Raw genomic sequence first — 21,870 nt, forward strand, 5'->3', positions numbered from 1 at the left:
GTTTCTTAACCTGGTTACACAGAGAATGTGTTCCCATCCAGTCACCCAGCAGACAGACCTTCTCTAATTAACCTCCGTCTCTCTTGATCTTTCTCTTTGTCTTTCTCTCAACCATCTGCTCAAAAGTAGCAACCCTGCACACAAACACATGCTGCATGCATAAAGTAATCTCTAACCGCTGTTCAGACCCAGGCCCACTTGCAGACAACATGTGTACAGTAGAGGGGAGATGAACAGTGCTGAATAATTGCTCTATCTTACTTAACACCAGAACAAAAACAAGACAATAGTACTTGTATATTTTCTGAGATCTTATTGTGCTTTTACACCTTATCTGTTTGGTTCAGTTCTAACAAATGTGTGCACTTGCCTGTTTTGTTTGGCGTGTTAAGGCTGGTGTGAAAGCTGTAATTAGAACTTGGTGCGGCCCAAACAACCAGACCAAGACCACCTGAAAAGGGGGGTCTCGGTTTGCCTCCAAGCAGACTGTGCTGAGGTTGGTTTGTGGTGTGAAAGCAAAACAGAACACCCACTGGATGTTATGATAGGAGACAGGTCAATTAGATCATTCAAAAGCTAAACTACTAATGAATTCATCTGCTGATTGTGGACTGTCAAGAAAAGCAATCTAGCCAATAAAGATTGAGTGAAATGTACAAACCAACAACACAATTTATGACGATGCTCATTAACAATTATTTCTTTATGAGCTCTTTGGGACACCAGAGAACATAAATAAATATGTGAGTCACAGTAAAGTGCTGCATGACTTGCTATACTGCTGATGATGCAGGATGACAGCTGCCAAAACTACCCAATCAACGAGTTACCTGTCGGTCTATGTGACCTTCTGTCTACTCCTCTTCGTTAGTTTATAATAAGTCAATGTGAACATGAAGCAGAGCGGAACTAAAAGGCAACAATGTACCTGTTTATCTTCCTATCTTCCGTACGGACCAACTGAACCCAACTCCATTGTAAAAACACCATTAGTTATACAGCAAAGATTTACAAGGCTTCAAAACAAATCATCATTCAAGTGGCGTTGAAAGTATACCTCAAACTCCTCAGAAAAACCTTGCAGGTTGTTCTTGTAGAGATCCATGATGTGTTTAATAAACTGCTTTACGGGGATGGCCTCCATGTCATCTGCAGGACAAACACAGAACAGTTAGCAAAGTGCCCATTACTTCATTAATGTGGTGTTCGTAGTGCAAAATTAGGGTTGGTTTCTAGCCACCATGTATTCTGAGAATGTGTGTACACGTGTGAGAGTGTTGGCAATAAACACACGGAAACCAATGTGATTTATCATTTAAAATTCTAATACAACCAGGCAGCAAATGTAAAAATGTAATGTTAAAGAAAAGATTAGAAGATAACTTTACATTTTGATCCTTTTTGATCCCTTACTGAACAGACTGGTTTTAACTAGACTCATAAATATCTAGATTTGGTATTTTGAACATTTATGGGAGGGAGCATCTGTCTCATCTGAGTCAAATCAGCCCCAAATCACACATGAGGGATCTTTGATAATGCTGGTCACCATCACACTTGGACAATAGTGCAGGGGACCCAGCTGTCATTGCTGCAGATACTGGCAAATGTCTTTACTAATACATCCTTGCAGCTGGGGCTTTTAGGGCTCTTACTTGCCTCAGTGGTTACAGCGTAGAGGTGAATTATGGATTGTTAATATGTTCATTTATTAAAATGTCCTCCCCTGTATTAGTGTCAAGCGTCACTTATCAGTCTAATCAGTTCATCAAAATGGTTCTGGGCAAATTGTAGCTTCAGTAGCTAGAAATTAAAATGAAGTAAGGCTGATTAGGCCCAGTTTTCCTTGATGGGATATAAAACTGTACATAGGTATGCATGTCCCACAGCACTATGTGCAATATAAATGGTTTTTCTGAGCCCATAAAGCCACTGCTCTATGAATTTCATGTCTTCCACATGTTCAACTTCATTTAACTACATGGTCAGTCATGCAGAATTTGTGCTGTAAGAAAATTGCCACAGTTTTTCAAGAGAGTAAAGGGAAAAAGAGAAGACAGAAAGAAAAAGGGAAGAAGAAAGAATGGGATAAAGAATGAAAAAGACAAGCAATAAAAGCCTAATGAATGTGGAGTCAATACTGTGATCTTTAACTGTGACATTACAGCCTTGAAATGTCCCCGAGCTTTAAGCGACTGTGAAAGTAAAGTCTGATATTGACTAGCTGCCACTGCGCTGCTGCTTGGGACATTAAAGGCAACAAAAAGCCAGTCACACAATTCCTACAGAGGTGCTCTCAGAGTCATTTCATATGTAACTGGGCAGAAACTGTGCTAATGCAGACATCAAGGTAAAGTAAAACTATTTGAAAACAGTTAATGGTTGCTTGTGGATGTGTCCTGTATCAGCAGACATATACCACTAAGTCGAGATTCCTTTGTCATTTTTTGGTACTCAGTGTCAGTCTTAAAAATCACTCTTTTTTGTCCATGTCCAAAAGTCAAATTAACTCAAGTACCCCCTCTACCCATTACTTTAAGACTTACTATTTTTATTGATTTAAGCTAATTATTTCAGCTGTTTAAAATAGACAGCTAAAAGTAATGTAATAATCTATCTATTACTTTCAGGTAACTTTTAAAACTGTTTATCCATCACATTTAGCTAGCTATGTTAGACATTCATCTTATCTACTGAATATTTTACTTTTACCATACGGTTTAAGCTTCTTTGCTTGCTTGCTAACTCGTTTTTACACACTCTTAAACACTGCATTCTGGTATTATAGTTGACTACATTTTTTTTTATTTCATTTTTTTGAGCTCCTGTACTTTCATAATCTTTCCACGTATGCCAACGCAATTGCAGAATACCCCCCTGGGGTGAACAAGTACCATATAATACAAGTACCCTTGGTCGGGAATCACTGATCTAGAAAAGTGCAACAAAGTGAATCCTAAGTATACTTTGACATACAATTATGGATATTTGAATATCACATATTGAATGAAATACAGATTACCTGGTATAGGGATGATTGGTATATTCTCATTGGCCACCACCCGGGGAGAGCTGCTCTCCTCTACATAGAAGTGAGCTGTCTGGAAAAATCTCCTACAGGGACAGAGAGAGAAGAACAGAGAGATGCCACCGTAAAGTCTATTAGGGAGTCGTTATCGCATTGTTCTCAGATCCGGTCTGTCAACGTCAGCATCTAAAATTTGAATAGAATGACATGAGAAGGAACGGCAGAAAACTGCTAATGAAAACCCCAGAGTGAGTGTCACAGCTGATCGCACACAGAGTCGCTGACAGTGAGCAGCTCCTGGAAACAGTCTGAGCTGACTACAGGGAACAGGTAAACAACTCGCAGTGACACACAGCGCAGCGCCAACTTTAGCACTTTACTCAAACTGAAGACAACTAATGCAAACACAGATTATTTAGGGGCAACAACACACACCACTTTCAAGAGATCCCACTCCACTTTGATGAAAACAAAATCCCCTTAAAAGGCCCTTTTTCTGGAAAAATTGGGCGTGATTGATGCCAGCAGCTGCTGCTCAATGCACATATATTCATATGAAAACTTGTATTGACAAAGTTTAGTCTCGAGAGCAGATGACACTTTTGACATTCATCACTTATGCATGGGTAATTCCTGTTGTTTGGAAAGCCAAAATTGTTGTGCCCCCTCTTGGACAATCAATCCCAATTTTTTTTTTTTTTTTTTTTTTACAAAGTTCAAGGTCCAAAATTCACAGACTTTAAATCTATAAACCTTGTCAAATCAATGCTGAATTCTGATCAAGCTCTTTAGAGAATATCCAAATTTTTTCTGGGGATATTAAAGCTTTGTAAAAAGATTAATTAAAGGTTTCACATTAAATACATCCTTCCATTGAGCACATCAAAAATGCACATTATGACATGATTAGTAAGATGTTATCTAAATAGAAGAAATACATTTAAAAAAATCTAGCGCCTCACTTTTTAGAAAGCTCAAGAAAAACAGAAACTGTTATTGAGGGATTTTTTTAAGGTCCTGAACACCTTGAACATCCTCTCCAGCCTCCACCCCCTCCTCATACACACACACACACACACACACAATGTATACTAATGAATGCAAACAAAAGACCTATGTTTCATCCCACTGCTAGCATTCCCTAGTTTAATCCTACCTGTACTTGATGCAGAGGAGGGAGCAGATGCTTGTCATTCTTTGAGAAAGATAAAGCAAAGCAGAGAGAAAAATAAAAAGGCTGAACTGTATTTAAAACATATAGAAAGAGAGAGAGAGAGAGAGTGAGAGGGGAGGGTGAAAAACTGAAAGGGGGAGAGCTCCCCCGTCTTGCGTCACAGCCTGCCTATCCAATGGCTCTCTGTGGGTGCAGATGTGGTGTAGCTAACTAACCAGCATAGTCGACACCTCCTCTCTGATTCTATCCCATGATCTCAGAAAAATAGTTTGCTTTGGGGGAATGGAAACTGAGATGAAATAGGCTTTCTGAATAGATGTCAGTGAAGAGAGCAATCCCATTCAACACTTTTTTTTTTCTCAGTTGAACATCTGTGAGTTTTCGACAACCACTTCGAGCCCCAGAGGCTTCCAGATGTGTACTGTAACGCCAGCAATTAATTCCATTGTAGACATTACCTAGACTAACAAAAAAGAAGAACAAGCTAAAAATAAGACGTCAAACTTCAAAAGATTGTCAACTGATCATGTTTTTAAATACACATTTGAACATATGAAAACATCTGTGAGCAGAGAAACTCACTGGCTGCACTGTCACCAAGAGAGACTACACGGAGCATGAAGAGTGAATTGGTTGATTTCATCTTTCATCATGGTCTTTTCCCCAGGGGAAGCAGGCATTGTCTGTGAACTGGCAAGAGTTGTCACAACAACAGCTGTGATGGCCATGTCTAATCTCAAAGCTTACCCTACTCTTCTACTCAAATACCACAACTCTCAGTAATCCATCCACCGACTGAATCCGCTAATTGTCTTGCTTTCGACTGTCTTGTTTTTTGATCACCTCTATGGAGCTAATAACCAGGCTGTTAGTTATAACACGCTCTTATATTATCCGACATCACAAAATGCCACAGTAAAGTGTTGTTGGTCAATAAACATTTGCTGCAGTGATCTCACTCTGTTAAACATAATTTATAAAAAAGCATCTAACCCATTTCAAGTATTGACAAAAATAAATCTCAGACTTTAAATAAACAAAATGCCACCCAACTAGAAGCAGAACCTTCAAACACAGTAAATAGCCTATAGTGCTATTTGTAACTCATTAACCATCCCACATGTGGCCTGGTCTGTGTAATTACTGGGGCTCCAAAAGAGTGGCTGGAATTCAGCCCAGCAGATGAAGACACAGCTGGGACCCCTGCTGGCTCTGCAGGGCCTTCAGGTCTCCTGACCCTCACCCAGGTGGGTGATGGGCCTGAGGTATAACATGCAGGGAGGAAGGCAGTCTTGCTAACAGACTGTTTGAGATTGATGCGCATACATGCATACATATAGATAAAACAGACGAATCTAAAGTAGATGGGTCTGAATGTGGAGCAGACTAACTAGAAAATCCAGACATGCATGCGAATTGTCACTTAACCCGATATGTGAGTGTGAAAAAATGTACGGGTGGGGTCAGCGTGGGTGAGGGGCAGCTAGTTATTCATACCCCTGAGGGAGGTATCAGGGATACCCTTATTAAGATGAGGCATTTCTGTATGTATTAGCACTTGATGTAATGACATTTTATTGTTCTACCAAACCATTTTATAACTAAAATGTGCCATCAGGAATGAGGTTAGGTATATTGAACTCACCTCCAGTAGACCATCACAATCAGTAGCATTATGAGGCAGAGCAGAGTGAGAGCAGACACCACCACCAAGGGGACGATCCACACCATCCTGCTCATCCCCGGGTGAGGGGTTCGAGTCACGTTGGACAAGATGGTCCGGTCTGGAACGTAACACATGCACATTAATACATGCCTATACATATTCTACTGACTCACTCTGGGCAGGGGTATATTAGCACGCTGTGATGTCTGCCAAAGTGTATTTTTTGATGTTACCACTGGTAGTTGCCAAAGTCAGGAATTGTTATTCTAAATGTTCACTATTGTATATCTAAAATCAACTTAAGCTTGGTTTGAGCTAAATATTTCTCTTAGTTAAGAATAAACCTATAAGTAAGTAAAATGTAGAGCGAGCCAGTCATTATTCAGCCTGAAGGGGTCCTGGTTGGGATGGTTAACTTTACCACTAATGGCATTAAAAGAATATTAAACCAAACCAGCATGGGCCAAAAGAGTAGCATGAATACTAACTGCCTGATTACAGCTTTCAATCAATGTGAAAGACACTAACATGATCACTGACATAAAACATTGTAAGAGTAAAGAATCTGGCAAAAGACATCTTCAAAAATGCTCTCCCCTGAAGCAAACTCTTTCAAAATATGCTTAAAGGGACTGCTCGAGGCAGAACCCCGATGGCAGACGGTTTATTTCTGCCTCCAGACCTCTATGTTGTAGTGATACAAAAGCCTGGAGCTTTATCCTTGACTGAAATGGTAACCAGTTTAGTCACTTTCTTAAATCAATTCATTTATTGTGCTAAATTGCTCTCCATAACTGTTGGTAGTGATTACAGAATTCTGCATCGGAGAGAAATCTTGCCTTGTATGAAAGCTGACAACAAGAGAAATAGCGTTTGGGAAGGGACAACAAGCAATATTGTGTCATATCTGTGTGGGAGAAAGAGGTCTGCTCACCAGTGTGGACAGAGAAAGGCCAGAGACTCTTGCCATCACTGATCTTTGGAGACACTGTGGAACTCTGGGGAATCTGCATCTCTGCAGTGTCATTACCAGCCTCTTGAGTGGAGACTGCATTTACATCTGTGGGTTTCTGTTTTACGTTGACCAACTGATCGTCACTGGTGCTTGCGGGTACTGTGGTGCCTTTGACCGTAGGCTTCCCTTCTCCTTTCTCTTTGGCTGTGGATGCGGGGGTGGGGATTAAAGGCTCTTCTGCCACAGTGCTGTTGGCTTGCTTTTCATCATTACCAGGAGCAGTCTTGTTCTTTCTCTTCTTCTCATCCTCTCCCTCTTCCTGCTCTCCTCTCTCCTCCTCCTTCTCTTTCTCCTCATCCTCGCCTTCACGTTCAGCCTGCTTTTCCTCAGACAGGGTGTCTGTCTCGGAGCCCTGGGGCGCTGCCTGCTCGGTGCTAGACTTTGGAGGCGGGACGGATGGACGGGTGGGGTTCTGCGTGGCTTGGGGCACCTGTGTGGGCCAAACAGAGCTGGGCAAAGAAGAAATGACCCCTCCGCCCACGCCCAAGCCTGCCAGCAAGGTGCTTGTCACCACTGATGCCACTGTGGCCTGGCTGCCACTAGAGGAGGGGCCCATCCCTGTTGCCATAGAGACAATGGAGAAGTGGATGCCAGAGGACGTCCAAGTGGAGGAACCAGAGCTGATGGGAGCCATGTCTGCCGAGGATGCTGGAGAAATTGTGGGCTGATGGACACAGACAGAGAAAAGTGGTTATCCAACAGAAGTACATGAATGTTTCTAACAAAAAGAAATGTCCACTGCCATTTTCTGTTCAACTCACCATCCCAGTCTTCACAATCCGAGACCCTTCAAATATTCTTGTTGTATTAGCTGAAAAACAAAAAGACAAGGAAGCATTTAAAAAACATTTTTATGTGTCTGACGTGCAAAATAAGTGTTTCTTTAAGAATACATAATGACTCGATGGCTGGATGGTTTCGACCAGGTACCTCTGAACAGCAGTGTTTGACTGAAATCACTGCGCAGGTCATGCTGACATACTGCCTGCACTCTGAACAGGTACAGGACGTCAGTGGACACATTAGTGATGACGGCTTTCTGCAAAAGAAAAGATGCACATATACGTACGCACTTAAGACCACTTGTTGTAAATAATGTTTGAATGGATGAAAATACATTTCAAACTGTGGACGCTGTTAATCCCAAAATTAAAATATACTACGCTAAGCCACTGTTCTGTCAACAGTGCATGACCCACAAGTTTAATGCAGTTTAAACCTAATTTTCTGCCTAATTTAATTGTGTTGTGCACTTTCAAGATGGCTTTACTTGTATTAAAATGGCCCTGAAAACGGATGGGTGACTGCCTCTGATGTTGGAGAGCTAGTTTTTCTTGAAAATAATTCAGATAAAAAGGTGTCCAGAGATAGAAGCTGAAAATTGAAATGGAAATGAAGTGGGCAAAATAAGAAAGACTGACAGCAGAGAGAGAAGTGGAGAGAATACTCAGTCAGTAAAGCTACTGATCGACTGTATTGTATTATTGGAGTGTAACCATATAGAGCACCCCATGGGAACAATAATCGTTCTTTCAGTCAACCATCTGCAATACATGTAGAATAACAACGTTAACTTAAGCTCTTAAACAGAACATAGAGAGATTATATGTAAATAATAATTAATCCATTCTTTGAAAAAACGTCAATATGATTATTGTTAAAGACAGCAAGAAGCCAAGCAAGTCTCATGGTTTCAAATATATGTTTTAAGAAATTACTCTACCTAAGCTTCTCAAACAAGTTATATCACAGAATGGGGGATGTTAACAGAGAATGCTCGTGCCTCATGCCAAGACTACAGAATATAGAAAATGAAGACTTGGGCTGTAGAGATAACGACAGCTCTGCCAGTCGACCTCAGGGAGCAGTATGGCTGATGAGGAGCTAAAAGGTCAGTAAATGTAGCTGGAGGATGCCGAGAGCAGCAGGTAAACAGCACGGGGAGACTGAAATTGCGGTGAGATGGTTTCTATGTTTAACATCAGATAGAACTGTTGTGGCAGGTTTCTGGACATGCTGCGAGTGAGACATTGATTTCAGAGGGGTGCAGGAGTTAAATGAATTAAATAAATGTTAATTTATCTCTAGCTGAGGATAGTATTAGTTTCATTTGTGAGGGAGTTCTTGACTGCAGGAAGCCTGATTGTGTATTCATTTCAACCTGCTTGTCCATAGTATCTAAGCTCCAGGCAGGTTTTAAGAGATAAAGAAAAACCGCATGGGATAATAATTTATGTCTGATATGGTATTTCCACAAAATAGTTCAACCTGGGTAAAAAAAAATCTTGAAATTATATCTACCCCTCCTCTCGGTCAGAATCTATGAATATGCTTATGTTGTTCATTTCAAAAAGTTTAACTGCTAAACAGAAGGTGTCTCTTATTTCGGATGATCCCTCACCAGCTTCCCATCCATGACATTGACAACTGTATTTACTGTAACGCATGCTGGAGGTGGTACTGCCACAAGGGAGCAGATGCCAGGTCTCTGAACCAGTGGGTGAGTGTTTTGCCCCTGCACTGTTTATAACTAAAGAGGCAGCCATGCAGACTGTCAAGACAGCTGGGGGTCAGTGGGCTTTGAAGGAGGTGCACAGTTGGGTGTCGGATTCCTTCAAATGGAAGGATATGTGACCAGGGAGAAGAATATGTAGTGTGGAAAAAGAACAGCCCTGTAGGTGTAACCTCCTGCAGGGCGTGGATATATTTTATTTTCTGTTAATGGTGTGTTGGAGAGATTGTGTGAACACTGGTGTCAAAAACTTCACTGAGATCCAAAGGGCTACATTTGCACAGTTGCCTGTGTTGGTTGCTAAAAGACGACAGTTTATGTTCAAAGAGCTAACTCCAATGCCTAACAAAAACAGGATTTTTTTCAAAGAGGTTTTCAAATTGTTAAAAGGACAGTTCAACTCCAAATAAAAATGACATGTTTTTCCTCTTACCTTTTTTGGTCCAAGTTGCCCAGTGTTGGAGATATCAGCAGTATAGATGACTGCCTTGTCTCGAATCTGATGGAACTAGATGGCACTCGGGTTGTGGTGTTAAAAGCGCCAAAAATTACATTTGAAAAAACTCAACAGAAATGCCTATTTCCAGAAATCATGACCAGGTAACTAATTGATAAGAGGCTTGTCCTCCTCAGCTGAGCCTGTAGTGGAAGCTATTAATGTTTACATTTAGTCACGAGCCTCTCGTCCATGAGTAGTGGTGATATGTTTAGTGGGTACCACAAGCTGAGTGCCATCTAGTTCCATCATATTCGAGAGAAAGCCGACATCTCTACGGCCGATGTCTCCAACACTGGGCCACTCACACCAAAGCAATCTTGATTGAAACTGTAAATAGCACTACAGGTAATTTGATTGATGATGATGATGATATGGGGTAAACTGTCCCCTTAAAATGCTCATATTATGCTTTTTGGCTTGTTCCCTTTCCCTTATTGTGTTATATATCTTTGTTGTGCATGTTATAGGTTTACAAAGTGAAAAAAGCCCAAAGTCCACCCCAAAGGTATTTACCATCTCCAACAGAAAACACTGTTCACAAACTGCTCCAAACAGCTCTATTGTAGTCCAGCCTTCACTTCCGTGATGAACGTGCGTCACTTTGTAACACACGTTATAATCCTCGCCTAGCTGCTAGCATGGCACGCCATAATACTTCTGATTAGCTAGTTGTTCTTACCTAGGTACTGCACATGTGCGACTCCCAACAAAGATGGAACAGAAGTGAGATGCCTCACTCTGTAGCTAAAACGGAGAGCTCAACACACAGGGTGAAAAGAGGATCTGCAGCAATGTGCAGTACAACAAAAATATGATGTTTTTCTGGTACAACCTATAAATACAATTGTGAACTTGAAAATGAGCATAATATGAGCACTATAAAATAAAACTATGATTTGGTTTATATTGCTGTGATCTGATTCACTTGTTGCTATAAGTTATCTTTGAGCCTATACTGACTTGTATCACTGACTAAAGTAAATCAATGGCAAATGCTTAAACTAAGACAAGGCCACAGGCGGATTGCCAAAACATTACATATATCAGTTAGACTTGTCAGTTTGTGCGACAGTCCTACATGTCTATTCTGAGACAGGTGAGTGACAGGGGATTGTCTGGGGTCCTCATATCAACCAACAGCCACGCGCAGAGTTCATCACAACCTGTCTCCTCCTATACACACTGTCACTAATCCAGCCACCCTCTATCACATACATCGTAGGCTCTGCAAACCAATCAGAGATGTTTAAACCTCATCTACGAGACAATTCTGAAAAACTGCTTGGGTCTGGTATGAGAAGTTGTTAGTCACAGTTGATAATAATACACACCATGCTCTGGTCCCCAGTCTTGGTGAAGGTCTTTTCGTCAGCAACATCACGTTTCACCCAGCTGTAAGAGACCATGTAACTGGTGATGGGTGGGTGGTAGACGGTCAAAGGGCGTTCCCAGCTCACCATCAATGCTGTCTGGTTCAGTGGCTGGATCTTCATGCTTACTGGGGCACTGCTGCACACTGAAAGACCAAAAAGTAGAGGGTAGTAAGATGAAAAAAAAAAAAAAAACAGCATGAAAAGAATAAGAGATAATGTCACTTTTTCCTCCGTTTGAATGCAGCTGGAAAAATGAAAGGCTGTGTTGTGAGGACTGCTTGACCACATGTCTTTGTGTTTGTTGATGTGTGTGGGCAGAATGCAGGTTGCCTTTTAACAAGCCTGTTACTGTATTATTGTCTGCTGCTGACTTGACTCAAAGCCATTTCTACTTGAGTAAAATATATAATATATAGAATAATACAGAAACTCAATAACAAAAGACACTCCTGGAAGCTTGAATGGGAACAGGTACAACTTCAGCTGTCAGTGTCCTCTTAATGACACAACACTGAAAAAGATTCCAGGTAGAATAGCAAACAGCTGGGTGCTGTGGTAAACATGTAGTAGAGATAATACCGCCACTTCCTGCCCACACACAATTTACAAGTTCCTGCTTAAACAGTATGCATTAGGAGGATGAAAGGAAACGTCTAAGTCAGCCTCAAGGTGGCAGTGTAGGCTGCAGCCTGGATATTTACACAGGGATCTGTCAGTATGAGTAAGGGAAAATCTGGACATGCTTTTCAGCACATCAGGGCAACAGCAATCAGTACCAAAACCAGTGTCAGCTGATTATGTGCACACAGGGTTTCTGTCAAATTGAAATTGTCACCAACGTTTTCTCCATTTACAAAGTGAAGCTATGGTGCAAATTAAGCACCATGATATGTGAAAGGGAGAGAGGGTGGGAGGAAATAAGTCACAGGAGGGCACAGGGGGAAAAACCCACACAATAGCAAGAATGTCTTTGGGTGTTGATGAGGTGTGAAAGGTGTGAAATGCATTATAACCTGTCGGATGTTCGTTGTCAACTTCGGCAGCTCATAAGCAGCCTCTTAATAACAGCTGAAGACATAATGATTGTACTGCCTGCATCATTAGCATCATGTCAGCCATTATCCTTTTCACCATCAACTGGGCTGGGCAATATATCAATATTGTACTCATATCGTGATATGAGACTAAATATCGTCTTAGATTTAAATAATAAATGTTTTTTTCTGGTTTTAGAGGCTGCATTACAGTAAAGTGATGTCATTTTCTGAACTTACTAGACTGCTCTAGCTTTTTTATTATTTGCCTTCACCCACCTACACATTATATCCACATTCCTGATGATATTTTATCCAAAATTCTATTGTGTAAATATTTTGTGAAAGCATCAATAGATAACCATACAATATCGTGGTATTTGGTCAAAAATGATTGTTGGTTTTGTCTATATCGCCTGCCTTAAATACCACCTATTTGGCACCTTGAAATACAACACTGTTAAGTGTGTTCACAATAATTGGGACGATCTTTTCTTACATGTGTTTTACTAATGAGCAAACATGATGTCTCTGTATTAATTATAAACTTAATTTATCCAAGATGGTTGTTAATATATCAGATATATATAATATGTAATATAATATTAGACTATGTTAATGATGTTTAGTCGACAGAGAAAATTAACTAGCAAGCAGTTAAAAAAACGATTGTCTGTTCCCAACCATATATTGACTCATTTATATATTTACATTTATTTTGTATATTGATTGCCTCATTTATTTATTTCAAGATGTATCATAGGCATATTTATTTATTCATTTATTTAATATTGAATAAAACGGCATTTCAAGTTCCAGTTTCTGCACTGTGAGAATTTTCTGCTTTTCTCTGTTTTATAAAATGGTAGGCTAGATACAACGGTTTTGTACTTAAAGTCGGACAAAACAAGCAAGTTCAAGGCACTTTTCATTATTTATTTACTGACATTTTATAGACAAAACAATTAATCACCTAATTAACAAAATAACCAACAGAGTTATTAATAATGAAAACAAAAGTTGGTTGCAGCCCCATGGACCACTTTACCATATTTTAAACAGTGGTATGCTAAATTTGGTCTAGTCGTGAGAAAAAGGCCTGCAAGCACAGGCTGATAGCTTGTTTTTACACATGCAGAAATGCAGTATTAGAGTAAACACAAACAAAGTAAATACTGCCCTATATATACATATATTTCTTGGCATTATTACTAGGGGTGGGAATCTCTTGGCACCTCACGATTCGATTCCAATTCAGAGGCCAACGATTCGATTCTAAAGCGATATCGATGCATCTCGATGCAACAATTTCCAATGCGTGATTTTTAAAAATATACATATAAATCTGAGTTTGCTACTCAGAGTTTGCTAATCATTTCCTAGACAAAGCTTAGATTTTGACATATACAGTATTTGTCACACACAAGTTTTAATGAAATGTTTTGTCTACTGAGGTTTTTATTTTGTAGTCATTCCATGCTTAAGCCTTAAACATGCTTGTGAAAGTCACCTTCTCTCAGTAATCTTCCATGTCAGAGGCTCAGTCATGTTTAAAGGTGGATACTTGGCTTCTTAGAACATGAAACATGTTAACCTAATTATTTTATGTATGTCTTATTAGATCATGTGTATATATACAAAATGTAATTTCTTTTTTCCTTTTGGCCATTTTTGTGTGTTTTTTTTTCTGCACTCCGCCTGCATTCTGTCTAAACTCTAAGTTGTTGTCCATTATCCCATTCTCTTTCAGTCACTCGTCACACTCAGTCACTGGAGACATCGATTATTAACTTATCAGAATCGAGCATCAAATCGTTCTAGAGAGAATCGCGATGCATCTAAGAATCGATTATTTTTCCCACCCCTAATTATTACTGGACCAACAATGAATCTGCCGCACACAAACTAATCTGCAAACTGTATGTTGCATCAGAAGCTATTCCTCTCTAATAGCCAAACAACTCTCATCACAGTGATGGAACATTCAGTCAAGGTATGGCCCTGGCTCTCACAACATTAACAAGTAATGCCATCATTTACTGTGGGCAGATACATATCCCCCCTCACACAACCTTGACAGATGTCACCCCTGAAGATAAGACTGACACTGTTTACTCCCAGCGCCTCCCATTACATTTGAATTCTTACATTTTAGCACAGCAAAATAGAAATGCGAAAGAGACACAAAGAGAAAACGAGCAGAAGGTAGGGGAAGCGGAAAAAACAGGAGAGACTGGTCCACATTCATTCTGCTACTGACATAATGCCACAAAAGCAATTTCACAACTTAATTTGTATGGGTCTATTTTAGCTGTGCCACATATTAATGATGATTGCTGATCGGCCTTGTGAGAGTGCTCCAACTTCATCACAAGCATTCCCAATCAATTCTCCCCACCAGACACCAACAACACTACTTTAAGGCGCAGCAGCCTTTCCCATTAGTCTCTGTAGTTCCTGTACTGTTCTGTTAAAGCAAGGGCTGCAAGATGCACACATAAAAGAGACGAACAAAAATACTCTAATCAAGCCTTGCATGAGGTCTGTGCGTTGTATTAACACATTCTTTGATATAAGGTGTTGTAACAATGAGAGAATGACGTGCATTATTCTGACAGGACATCTTGTGAAATTTGAATTATTACCTATTAATGTGGTGATTTTAATCGCAGCAGATTTTTTTCATTTTTACCCTACTAAAATAGAAAAAAGCTGGGTCTATGTTTGAATGGGTCTCCAGGCTGAGCAGTTAGATGAGCTTCCTGAATTTGGTCCCAAAACACTATAAAAAATCTCAATAATAGTTTTCACTAAAGCCCCAAGATCTTTGACTAGAAAGAAAATAGCATTGGAAAACGGAGGAGTTTGGGTGAAAAAAACATAGTATGGATACACAAAACAAATACTGTATAACTATCACATTAACTTGTGTGTGTGTGTGTGTGTGTGTGTGTGTGTGTGTGTGTGTGTGTGTGTGTGTGTGTGTTAAAATAGGTGTACTCATGATGTGAAAATCTTCAGAACAACGCTATTCTGTGTGCCCTGTGTGTGCAGTTTTTGCAAATGACATTAAATACAAATTGCATCTGTAAAAAATATACTGCATGCCTAAAGTAAATTGCTCATATGTACAATATACATTAAAAGGTCAATGGTAAATAGTAAACAGAGTCATAAACATGGCCACAGCTCTTCATAAGGAAGCAAACTAAAGCCAATTTGACCAATTTTATGCCACCTGCATTTGCGTTACTCAACTTCAGTAAATAAGTGTGTCATAAAAGAATCTTAAAATTTTAAAACTACATTTTACAGCTGCACCACAATCCTGTTCCCTCAGAAATATTAACATATAATCTTAAATATTATAGGCATTATGTTCCATCAGTGTGACCAATCACATGATGTGTACGAATGCAGTGTTATAAACTCAAAAAGAAGGACATGTAGAGGTTTTAGTCTACGGTCTGTTATTTCTGTATAGCAGATTGTTGACAATAGTGCTCCCACTGCCTAGCTAATTGCTGCGGCTCTGCTCTACGCACTACCTGGGTCTGACTTCCGTGAGAGATTGGTGCTCATATGGAGCTCATACCACTGATCAGCAGATCACAAAGCCTGCAGAAGCCCAGTCCGGGCAGTGTGCAGTGCAGATCAGCCAGTGAGACATGAACACAAAGGGAGGGGGTCCTGCATCACCCTGAAGGGGTTCAATTCGCTAATACCAACCACCTCGCTCTAACCTGACGTGCCAGATGGTTTGTTAACACAGAACCATCTGAGAAGCCATCATTGGAAATTGTTTGGAAAAGGGCAGGCACTTTCAAAAAACACCTGGCAGGTGATTGGATGAACCATCTGTCTATCACATCTGCCATTGTTGTTTTAAACAAACAGTCGCGGCCGTCACAAGCCTAAACCACGCCTAAATCACGGCTGTAGCTGCCAGTAGCTCCTTACCGGACGCTGATTGGTTCGGTAAGCTGGGAGGTCAGACAAAAACGCATTACTTCAAGTCTGACAAGATGGATTTTCGTGCTATGTGATCCCGCCTTGTGATATCGCGAGAATCCAGCTGCCGTGCAAGGTACACTACATTATCCCTTACATATTTGATCAGTTATTGCTCAAGTTTCTGTTGTGAAGAAAATAAGGATTCACTTTAGACTGTCTCTGACTAACGTTAATGGTGTGAAATATTCTAAAAACTCTATATATGTTATAGTCCAGTGTCTCTCCAATCTTAGTCTGGATCAATGACAATTTATTTATTGGCTAATCCCCTGGCCCTTCTATGATTGGTCACTTTCAAGGCGACCTCACCCACAGACCTCCTTAGTTTACCTTGATTGACAGCTATCTTTTAGGAAGCCTGGAGTTGGTGTCCCGGCCGAAGAAGCGTTTTTCTATCCTTATTAACGATGTAGTGCAAGATAAGTGTCTCTCATCCCTTCTTTTGTTGGGATATGTGCGATATCCCAAAACTGCTTAGTTTTATATGCGCAGGTGACATTCTTTCCCTATCTTGATGCGCGATTATCTTACGGGTTAATTTAATAATAATAATAAAATGGAGAAAAAACTGACGGAATTAATTTATGTCCAAAATTTGTTTTTAAATTCATCAAAAAGGACACAAATCTGGCAGATTTAGGCAACGCTAATTAGCTGAAATGAGGTCTGACTATGAGAGACACTGTAGTTTAACGTATGATGCATCACAACCCAACTAATCAATGACAAAAATTAATTGGCAACTATTTTATTGTTTAATGTTTCATTAGTTGTTGTGATGTTAGCCCTATTGGTAAATCATACATAACACAAATACATAATTAATCTCTTCTTACCGTTCATCCGGTTCCACAGCTGAATAAATAAGATGAATTTGAGGTAGAACAAAACAACTTGTATCCTAAAGTTTTTACCAAAGTTACTGTAAGCCAAAACTTTGAAACACTGGTTCTGCAGTTGCTTCACTTCCTGTGAAGTCAACAAGCAGTAGGGCTGCTCGATCATGGAAAAAAATCATAATCACAATTATTTTGGTCAATATTGACAGTGAAACAAACCAACAATAAAAACACCTTGAACTGTGAAATACTTTTCCCGTTTGTAATGTGAAAAATAATTGTTTTTCTCAATTACCCTGTTTTTGTGATCGTTAGGAGCCAAAATCGTAATCCTGATTAAAATTTGATTAATTGCACAGCCCTAACAAGCAGAAAAACGGACAGCGCCACTCTGCCGTTGCAACCCACTTTGTGGTCAGAGGGTGTATTATTCTTGTATCCTAAAATCCTGTCAACCATGCTGTCAACAGGATTCAAGCATTCTGCCACCACCTACAGTTATCAAGTGCAGCCCATACTTAATCCCCCGCATACCATCACAGCGGTAAGCTTTAAGTGGCAGCAAGGGCATCAAATGTAACCTGTGACATCTGTAATACTAGTCCTGTGCAATATGACTGTATTTTGTGTAGATTTGGGTTGATTTCTGGTTTCATAGGGCTGGTCCTGTGTATGAGCCTAAACTGGTTTGATCTGAAGCTAATTGGTTGAACTGGCATTTGTCAGTTAGTCTAGCGCAGCAGAGTTTTCTGCTGTGGTTTGAAATAAAACTGCTGAGGATCACTGGTGCCACCGCCAAACACGGACATGTACTGTATGTACATGGATGTATAAAATAAAAAAGCTTTGATGTAGTAAACTACTTTTGCCAAGTTGCTGTAGCTTATAGCTTGCTACTTTTTTTGGAGCGCTAACATTAGCTTTAGTGTAGTGAAGCTTCATTTAATGTAGACTAGGTAGTTTAGCTCACTAAACTTTCCAAGTAGCTTGCCTGACATTGGTAATAAGCAATATGACAACATGATTAACATCTTTGTTTATAAACGAACAAGCTATTGGAGCCTCTGGTGTCTGACAGCAATTTACTGCCGAGTGCAGTGCTATGAAGGACATCACATTTCAGTAGTGTTGGGAGGGTGAACTGCGCACGTTGTGCTTGTTTACTAGAAAGTTCATGTATTTTTTGAGATGAGGAGATGATATATGGCATAGTAAATCTCAAGGAAAACTAAAACTGTGCCACTAATTTAGAAACATTCTATATTTCAAGCCAATGAAAGAAGTGAGCTGAGCTGAAAAAGACGAGGCAACGCGTTAACGCCCAAACACTGCAGGAAAAAAGTCATGGCTTAGGTGCATTACCGCAACCAAGTGGACTGGAGTTGCTACATTCTCATTATGGGATCTCTCATCACTCATCAGTCTCACTTGGGAGCGGCTGAGACAAGTGCGACACCTAGTTGTAAAATTCAGGCATACAAGTCCGGTCCAGAGTTTGGCTTTATATCAAACCGGTTTGAACATTTTTACACTGGCCCAAGCCTAGTCCGGTGAAAATACTAATACCATTTAAATATAAATGCTGATAATTTTAGAAGATATTGTTTTTGAAACTTTCATTCAACATTAGTATGGAGGCATCATTGGACGCTATTTTCAACAGTGTGACCGCCTCAGCATTGGGGCCAATGTGGAACCCAACTGACCATTTGCAAAACCGCTTCCCCCAAAAAGTGATTGTCCAATTATAACTCTTAGTACTGTGAGTATTGAAGGCAGCAATTCACAAGTACTAAAAAATCGCAAAAAATGATTGTAATTACAGGAGATCCTTGGGTTAGACCAGTGGTGTTAGGGTGCAACCGAGAGGGAAAATGTGATACAATGTAGAACACAAAGCTTACCTCTTGAAGCCTCAGTGCTGTGAGGGCTTCCCAAGACTTCAGTTAAATCTTTCTGCCATGCGTCTTTTACAGCCGATTTATAGACTTTCCTATTGTCCAGGTCCTGCAAGGGCCGGAAGTTGTTCCTCAGGTACTCGACAGACTTGACGTGGTCCTGTTGCTCTGTTGTAAAAATTGAGTAAAAGGCCTCCAGCTAGATGGAAAGAAGCAGAGAATAGCTATTGAAGCCATGCTAAAGTGCCTTTGTTACTCTTTGTGTGTGTGTGTGTGTGTGTGTGTGTGTGTGTTGAATATAATATATATAAGGACCACATGTGTAGCCACTTGCCAGCAGCTGACTGTTCACAACTAGAGCAGAGTATTTGCAAGAAACATTCACACCACAGGTACCAGCAGGCACGGACCTTAATCATCATCCTGGCTACCTACTGGACTGAAACTTCTCAACGGGGCAAATTTGTGGCCATTGATTGCCATGAATGATCTCCTGCCGCGTGCAGTAATGACTACACATTACAGATACTGTGGAATCAATGTGTCCTATGCGTGCTTGGAGAAATGAATTACAGATTCATAAAAGACTATCTGTGAGCGTCACAAACATTGTGGCGGTGGTCAATATTCGTGCAGCAAAAGTAATTTCTGAACAAAAGATTTGTCCTCCTGCAAGTTAATAGAAATTCCACTGAGCCCTGCAAATTTCTACAGCACAGAACGCTCTAGAGGATATGCAGCTGGGTAACCCAAGAATTGTATGTATAAAAGATGAAGCAAAGGACTGTGTATGGGATCAGCAAAAAGCACGGGGAATGATTTGGCACACAGTTGGGAGGTAAACTGCTATAAAGCTCATAGGCGAGTCTGTAAAATGCTATAATTTGCATTTAACAAATGTTAAACCTTTACTGCAATAATTTAAAATATTGAACATTTCTGCACTTGAACAACTTTAATAGTGTGACAACCAGCTTCTGTGTACAGCAGTTGTCTATGACCCTATAGTCACTGTCTCAAGACAAACAGTATGATATATGTATAAATGTTAACTCACACTATTATTCAAATGCTAGTAATTTGCTCCCCCTATCTGCTTACTCATCCACTATATAGGCAGTTATGGTTTCATATGCAGAGTAGTTGGGGAGGAACAAGGGAAAAGGTCAGGATGGGGGAGAGGTAGATGAGGGAAAAAATTGCTTGTACGTTGATACTGTGAGGCAGCAAGTGATCCACTGTGTGCAAATGGAGAAGAGAGCTGTCAGAGTGTGTGTGTGTGTGTGTGTGTGTGTGTGGACTTAACACACCTGTGAGTGGGACAGATACACAGGCCTGGACAAGATGATCCACTCCACCACCTTGATGCAGGGCGGCGTGGTCAGAGATCCAGTGTATCGGTAATAACTGTCTACTGACGATGGCAACAAATCCCTCAGGATGAACGACCTGAGGTTGGTCTCCTTTTCTGGGTAGAGTATGGGCAGAAAAACTTGTCAGGGTACAAAAATACCACGTTTACCATCCTGCAATGCTTTGCTAAACACCAACATTAACATGGTTGCTTCATTACATTCTCCTTGTGGCAATTTAACCGCTTTCCTGAAACCTCCACAAGTGGAATGATGGTAACAGCAGTTAAAAGCCTCACCACTTGTTATCACTCTGGCCAAATCTCTGTACTCAGAGATCTCCCTTTGGTCCTCTGTAGAAAGGAGCAAAGGGAGGGGAGTCAGATAAAATGGCCTGCTCTGACAGCTGATCTGTGGCTGGGTGGCAGCCTGCTTTTCTCCATGTAACAACTGTCTGATGGACTACAGGCATTAAGACCGATCCAAACGATTACCGGATCTGTTCTAGCCTCCGTGATCAAAACCAGACAAGGCCATGTGAAAAACAAAAAAAACAAGCAGGAAGATCCCTTTGTCCCCTGCAAATACAGGCCGTGGGCTTGTTTTTTCCTTGAATTATGAAGTGAAAAACCCAAATAAAGCTGACTTCATGTCAAATCCAATCTCTCACAGTTTATGAACTTATCTAAAAAAAAAAGCAGAGGCTTAGGGTGATAGGACTGATGGTACTACTGAGGCACCGGAAGCCTCGCCCCCATGCCTCATCTGTACTCAAAGTCAAATTCAGTATTCACAGCCTTTCTTCTCCCTGTCTTCAGACAGTGTACGTGCCCTATCACTCATGGGCCGCCGAGACGCTGATGGATGGATGACTGTGGGATAACGAGCTAGCGGAAAACCAACCACCCTAACGAGAGGGAGATTTAGCAGCCAGCAGGAAGAGAGTCCAAAAACCACCACACCCATACTGAGCTCTCTGTCATCTAGGAGATGAGAGATACTGTTGTGTTAGCACAAACATATGTGGAGCTGCACAGTAGGGCTGGGCGATACTTGACAAAAAATCTCGGTATTTTTAGGCTGAATGGCGGTAAAAGTCAAAGCCACATGTGAGATGTCACAAGCACTAAAACAGACTGATCAAAATAAAAAAGCGAAGACAGGGTTTCCTACCCTTTTTGAAAAATATACACCAGCACAATATATCAACATTTATCAACATTTGTGTCTCCCTCTTTGTTGCAGGAGAACTTGTGAGCAAGTGTGGCCGAGTGTGAAGGAGGAGAGATGCAAACACTGGCACAGCTTTATGGAAGAAACAGTTTACGTAACACAACATCAAAGTATTTAGATATAAACAGTCTTGTCTCATACCATATCCCATTAAAAAAAATATTGATATAAATTAAAGGTTGATATACCTCAGCCCTATTGCACAGCACAGGCTTCAGCCCCTTTTTGGAGGC

The 21,870-nt window shown here is 40.5% G+C and overlaps 1 protein-coding gene across 2 annotated transcripts in view; it reads right to left on the reverse strand.

The window, feature by feature from the left end:
* ca16b (carbonic anhydrase XVI b) overlaps positions 1-21,870 on the reverse strand; it is a 112,568-nt gene that overhangs the window by 16,136 nt on the left and 74,562 nt on the right. The window contains exons 7-16 of one of the 2 annotated variants that reach the window (XM_031287695.2): positions 20,363-20,520; positions 19,059-19,251; positions 11,226-11,410; positions 7,814-7,922; positions 7,645-7,694; positions 6,803-7,547; positions 5,848-5,986; positions 4,185-4,223; positions 3,023-3,114; positions 1,058-1,149 (exon numbers count right to left, since the gene is read on the reverse strand). In XM_031287695.2, coding sequence (XP_031143555.1) covers positions 1,058-1,149; positions 3,023-3,114; positions 4,185-4,223; positions 5,848-5,986; positions 6,803-7,547; positions 7,645-7,694; positions 7,814-7,922; positions 11,226-11,410; positions 19,059-19,251; positions 20,363-20,520 — 1,802 coding nt within the window. The remainder of the gene's footprint in view (positions 1-1,057; positions 1,150-3,022; positions 3,115-4,184; positions 4,224-5,847; positions 5,987-6,802; positions 7,548-7,644; positions 7,695-7,813; positions 7,923-11,225; positions 11,411-19,058; positions 19,252-20,362; positions 20,521-21,870) is intronic. The other variant, XM_031287696.2, reaches the window with a different exon arrangement.

Source organism: Sander lucioperca, chromosome 6, assembly GCF_008315115.2.
Source record: "Sander lucioperca isolate FBNREF2018 chromosome 6, SLUC_FBN_1.2, whole genome shotgun sequence".
Classification (NCBI taxonomy): Eukaryota; Metazoa; Chordata; class Actinopteri; order Perciformes; family Percidae; genus Sander; species Sander lucioperca.